The sequence below is a fragment of the Empidonax traillii genome, unplaced genomic scaffold, assembly GCF_003031625.1.
Source record: "Empidonax traillii isolate 1590-97213 ecotype Southwest subspecies unplaced genomic scaffold, ASM303162v1 scaffold776:size297702, whole genome shotgun sequence".
Lineage (NCBI taxonomy): Eukaryota > Metazoa > Chordata > Aves > Passeriformes > Tyrannidae > Empidonax > Empidonax traillii.
In genome coordinates, this window is record NW_020955969.1 from 121,043 (window position 1) to 126,075 (window position 5,033).

The window sequence follows — 5,033 nt, forward strand, 5'->3', positions numbered from 1 at the left end:
AAGGTGACTGCATTCAGAGAAGCAACTGAAGCAGAGAAGTTGATGCACTTCAGCATTTAGCACTGGGTAGAATGAAAAATGCGGAAAATACCTTGACCTGAAAACACGGTAGAGAGCAAAAGTTTGCTGCTTCTGTTTTGCATCTGTTTTAGAGAGCAGCACGTTAGTCTTTTTGTACAGAACTTTAGGAAGATCATGAAGAGTTTGATTACTGCAACATGAGCAGGTTGAAGTCCCTGATTGGGAAAAGTTTCCATAATCTCATCCTGGGCCCAACCCTTTGCCTTGGTTAGGACTTTTTATAGACTTAGTCTTTTCAGGTAAGTTGGTTATTTTCTTCATATTGGTAAATGTTGCAGGTAGGAACTTAGTTCCAAAGGCTTTCACTGGATCCAGCCCATCTCCAGCTAACAGGGAAACTTCTGCTAGCAACAAGTTAACCTTAGGTATTTTTCAGAATACCATGAAGGAAGTGATTCCTGCTAGTATTAAAAGCAGAATATGGATCTAGCTGAGTTCTGGGGATACCATGCCCTCTTGTTTTCATGAAGATAAGGGGTTAAGAGAAAAAAATGCCAGCAGGTGGTGCTCCAGAATCCATGGTGCACCTGGGCTTTGTAGGACAGGCCAACATGAGTGTTGGACATCCCAAACATCTGCTCCTGTTCCTTGTTACGCAGCGTTTTCACAAAATGTTCTCCTGCAGTGGGGAAAACCATTCCACTCTCTGTCCCTCTCTGTCTCTGTGATGTTTTTTCCTCTGGTCTTTTGCATCCAGCAAGAGGCACCTCCACTTTACATAAGCACCCTCCACACTGGAGTGTAACCCAAGCTCGTGTCAGCCGTCCCCGCAGTGAGCTGGGGAGGAACCTCCGTGCGGGAGCTTGACCTTTTCCCTCTTGCTGGGACTGCCCTGGTTGCTCAGCAAGAAGTAAACAATTGCTGGCACACAGAGCCCTCAAAGGCAGCGCCCGCTCCCGCGGTGGCTCCAGCTTCTCCCACAAAGAAGCGACCACTCTGTGGGCTGGTGCATGGCAAAGGGTGAAGAGAGCTAGAACTGAGCAGGCTTTTAGGCATTAGGGTAGGCCATTAATTTTTTTTATGTAATGAGGATAGTATTTGCTGACAGGGAGACAGGTTCTCAAGAGTACAGAACGTTCCCTGGCCAGCAGTAGCAAAAGCAGGGATGAAATTTTGTCATCAAGGAGGCTAACTTCGTTTTTCCCTTTTTGGATCAGGTGTGCTGCCTGTTTTGAGATGTTCCTAACGTGAAAGGTCTTTCCTAGGGCTGAAAAAGGCAAATGTTCCGTGCTAGCCAATTTTGTGCATTAGAGTCCATTTTTCTTAGCTGTTGACTACATCAGTATTATCATTCTTGTCCAAGAAAGTGGTGTTCGAGCAAAGGCTACAGGATGAGGCCATTAGAGGAGAGAAAAACATAGGAAAATCTTACTTTGAAAAGCTGAGGGTTTCCCAGGCTCTCCTGAACTTTCTGTTCACAGCAGTGTTCGGGAGCTTCTGAGTACTGATGGTAAAACCCACTGCTTATAGATTTTTGTCACTCTGGTGAAGTAATTTTTCACGTGTGGACTTCAGTTCTTTCTCCTCTAAAAAAGGACTGAGACTTTGCTCTTTGAGTTTCTGCAAGACTTAATTAATTAGAGTGATTTGAGAATGAAGGATGCCCTGTCAGTGTCACACATTCCTCGTGCTGCATCTTCTGGGTACTTATTAAATTCAGTGGTTTCGCATTTAAAGTCAGCATTGCAGGATTTTGGAATGACACTGGTGGTGTGGTTCTGGCTGGTCAGTAACTAGGAGGGTCAAATTCCAAGTTGGCATGTGTTATTTTCACTCACATAAATTTTCACAGGAGCTGCTGCTTTTATTGAAGTCCCAGTGAAACTGGATCCCCCCCTTCCTCGCCCCACAGTTTTTTTCTTGCACAGGCCATTAATGATAAACGTTGTGTGAATGTTTTCAGCAACTGAAGGCATCTTTCTTTTACACCTACATGCAGGGGGGACGAACCCCTTGCACGTGTTGACGTGTCTGTTCTCCCCTGCAGGTCTTTACCAGACAGGTTTGTTTTTAAGCTCGTGAGTGAGTGTTGCTCCTTGCTCTGGAGTCAGCGCAGGTAGAAAGGAGCAGATGGCTCAGTGCTGGCTAAGTGCTTGCTGATACACAGCAAATTGCTTCTGTAACCCACTGATAGGTTTCAGGCTTTAATTGAGGCTTTCAGCAAGGCGCTCAACAGTGAAAAGCATTCTGCTGAGAAAAACAGCAGCATAACCGTGGGCAAAGGTTCAGGATAGCAGAGTTCAATCCCCTTGGGGATGGCTCCTCTATTTATTTCTTTATTTTCTGCTGCTTTCCCACCATCATTCAAGGCTTCTGTAACGTTGTCTGCAGATTGCAGCTCAGTCCCTCAGTCCCTTTGTGTGCTGGAAACGTGGAGCGGAGACTGATGAGTTTGGATTTTGTGCGTGCAGCGGGCTCGGTGTGTCTGCAAAGGTAGCTGTCCCCTGATGCTCCCATCGAGTCCCTGTGTGCCTGCTCTGAGCAGCAGCTTTGGTAGGTGTCCCTTGTGTGGCAGGGAGTACAGTCTTGCCTCTTATGTACGTCAGCACCATCAGAATTTTAACTTTTAATGGACGTCTCTAAAAGGGAAAGGAAAACTCCCTTGCTCCTCCCTCACCCCAAGCAAGAGTGGATTTGACAGCGGAAGAAAGATATTTGTGGTGGAGTTGTCTGAGCAGCGTCCTGTTGGGCAAGAGTTTCCTCCAGCAGCTGCCCCTTAGGCTGAAGGAGCTGCTCTGAAATCGGGTTGCAACTCGCCCAAGTAAAGGGGCAGTGCAGGGCAGGCAACAACCCAGTGGTCTATAGCTCTTATCCCCACTCCTTGTCAGCTTTCAATTAATTCTGCTTTGAATTGGATTTCTTCACAATACAGGGCCAAGGAATAAATTTCAGCATGGAAATTGTATCTATTGAGCCAGCTTGGTTTAGTGTGCTCAATTAGTCTGAAAGGAGTTGCTTCAAGTTAAAAAGCTCTCTGGTTGTCTTAGAAGTTTAGATTTTATTTAGTGCTGGAGTGGGTCTAACAAAAAGACCCGAAATAAAGGCACTACCTGAATACGAGAAATTAAATCCTGTGATTCAAGTTTCCTAAAGAGTCCAAGATATCTCTGATGATGGCAGAAGTAGTGGTGGTAGCTTAAAATCTCTGCCCCAAGGAGCTCAGAAGTACAAAGATTTTTTTCTCAGTTCTGAAATCCCAGACACATTTGATAGTGTCTGCAACATGTTTTTATGTTCCTTTAGCTTTTCAGTGGCTCATAATGCACTGGAAGTGAGAACTGCACTGCCAGTGTGCTTTTGTACTTGCATGAATTTAATTAAAAAGATAATTGGATTGCTTTATCAGCCTTTACATGTCAGCCCAGTGCCACCCTCCTCTCCCCTCTCTTAACAACATTGGCAAACCCAAGGCATCTGAAGTCTGTATTTTTCTGCATTGTTCTCTTCTCTCTTGTTTTGGATAGGGTACTGTTTGCTGTTGAGCGTTAGATCTGCTCCACGGTGGGAAGGAAGTGGCTGGTAAGCAGAGAGCCAGCCTGGTCAGATGGTTCCTGCTGGGGCTGCCCTGGGCCAGTGCAGGGGGAAATGCCCTGGAGCCACAAAGCTCCAGAACAAAACAAAGCAACCGACCCTTTGCAAAGTCCTCTGCTTTACTGCACTCATGTGTAGCCCAAAATGTGCAGCTGAACCTGCAGGCTGCACACACAGCAGGGGCAGTTTTTGTGATTTTCCTGGAAATGCTGCTGAGGGATGTTAAGTTCCATTTTTAGTGCGAAACGCCGATGTTTTCATGTAAACAGAGAAGTGCCCAGCCTGTGCTGTTAAACAAACCTGAGGATGTGTCCAAACTTCTTGACATCCCTTTGAACAGAGCACCAGGCTCACACACACAGAGGAGCAGAAGGGGGCATGTGAATGAAACACAAGTGGGCGTCTGTCAGTGCAGGCACTGCCTGCCTTGGCAAGCCCCTCCTGGTTCTAGGGAGCCCTTCCTTTTCTTTTCAGGAGTGGCATTATAACACTCATCATCGTTTCCCTGAACTTCCAGAGTACCATCAAGCCACCTGTGGGAATTTGGGAGGGTGGGTTTTCTCTGGAGAATATAATTTATAATACAAAGCAGCTTCTGTTTTAGTTGTTTTTGGCAGCATTGCTGCTGAGGAGTAAGAATTGCCCTTTGCTTATCCAACTGGTCTGTGCATGGGGCAGTCGGTGAAACAGGTTGGGCATGGCCAGGGTACTTTTGGGTACTTTTCAGGGTACTTAAAGACAGAAAAGGAAACCTGTGGGTCTACTGGAAATTTGCTCTTTGATAAAATTGATTTTATTCAATTTTTAATGTAAATTCATCAATTAGCAATATAGAATAAAGTATCTCTGCAGTCATGTTTTGATGGCCTCTCTCTCCCCCCCCCTTTCTTAATGACTCCCTGTAAAAAGAACCTACAGCTTCAGAAACAGTGCAATAGCAGATATCTGTTTTTAGCCCAAGGAACAAAATGTTTGTAAGAGAAAATGGTGAAAAGAAAGATGCTCTGGAGTTAAAAAAGAATAATTTAAAAATAAAAAGAGTCATGGTTTCTCATCGCTTCACAGGAGAAATCGGTTCAGGCATACAAGGTTTTCTTGCCCATTTTAAAGTTTTAAGAACAGCCTCTCAGCAACCAGAGAAGGGCAGAACTCAAAACCCAAAGCAGCCCGCTTGGCAGCTGCACTAGAGGAAGCCCTTTCCTGTTTCTTGCAGAAGAAGATTTACAAGTACAAGAAGGTGCTCAGTAACCCCAGCCGCTGGGAGGTGGTGCTGAAGGAGATCCGGACGCTGGTGGACATGGCGCTGACGTCCCCGCTGCAGGACGACTCCATCCACCAAGCACCTCTGGAGATTGTCTCCAAACTGCTCTCAGAGGTATGGCCTCGGCAGGGCTCCTGCGAGGCACTGTCACGTGTAGATG

At 45.9% G+C, this 5,033-nt stretch overlaps 1 protein-coding gene across 1 annotated transcript in view; it reads left to right on the plus strand.

Moving 5' to 3' along the window:
* The window catches only part of CMIP (c-Maf inducing protein), a 131,976-nt gene that overhangs the window by 90,175 nt on the left and 36,768 nt on the right, over positions 1 to 5,033 (plus strand). Inside the window, exon 4 of the mRNA XM_027901340.1 lies at positions 4,826 to 4,987. Within this exon, the coding sequence (XP_027757141.1) occupies positions 4,826 to 4,987 (162 nt within the window). The remainder of the gene's footprint in view (positions 1 to 4,825; positions 4,988 to 5,033) is intronic.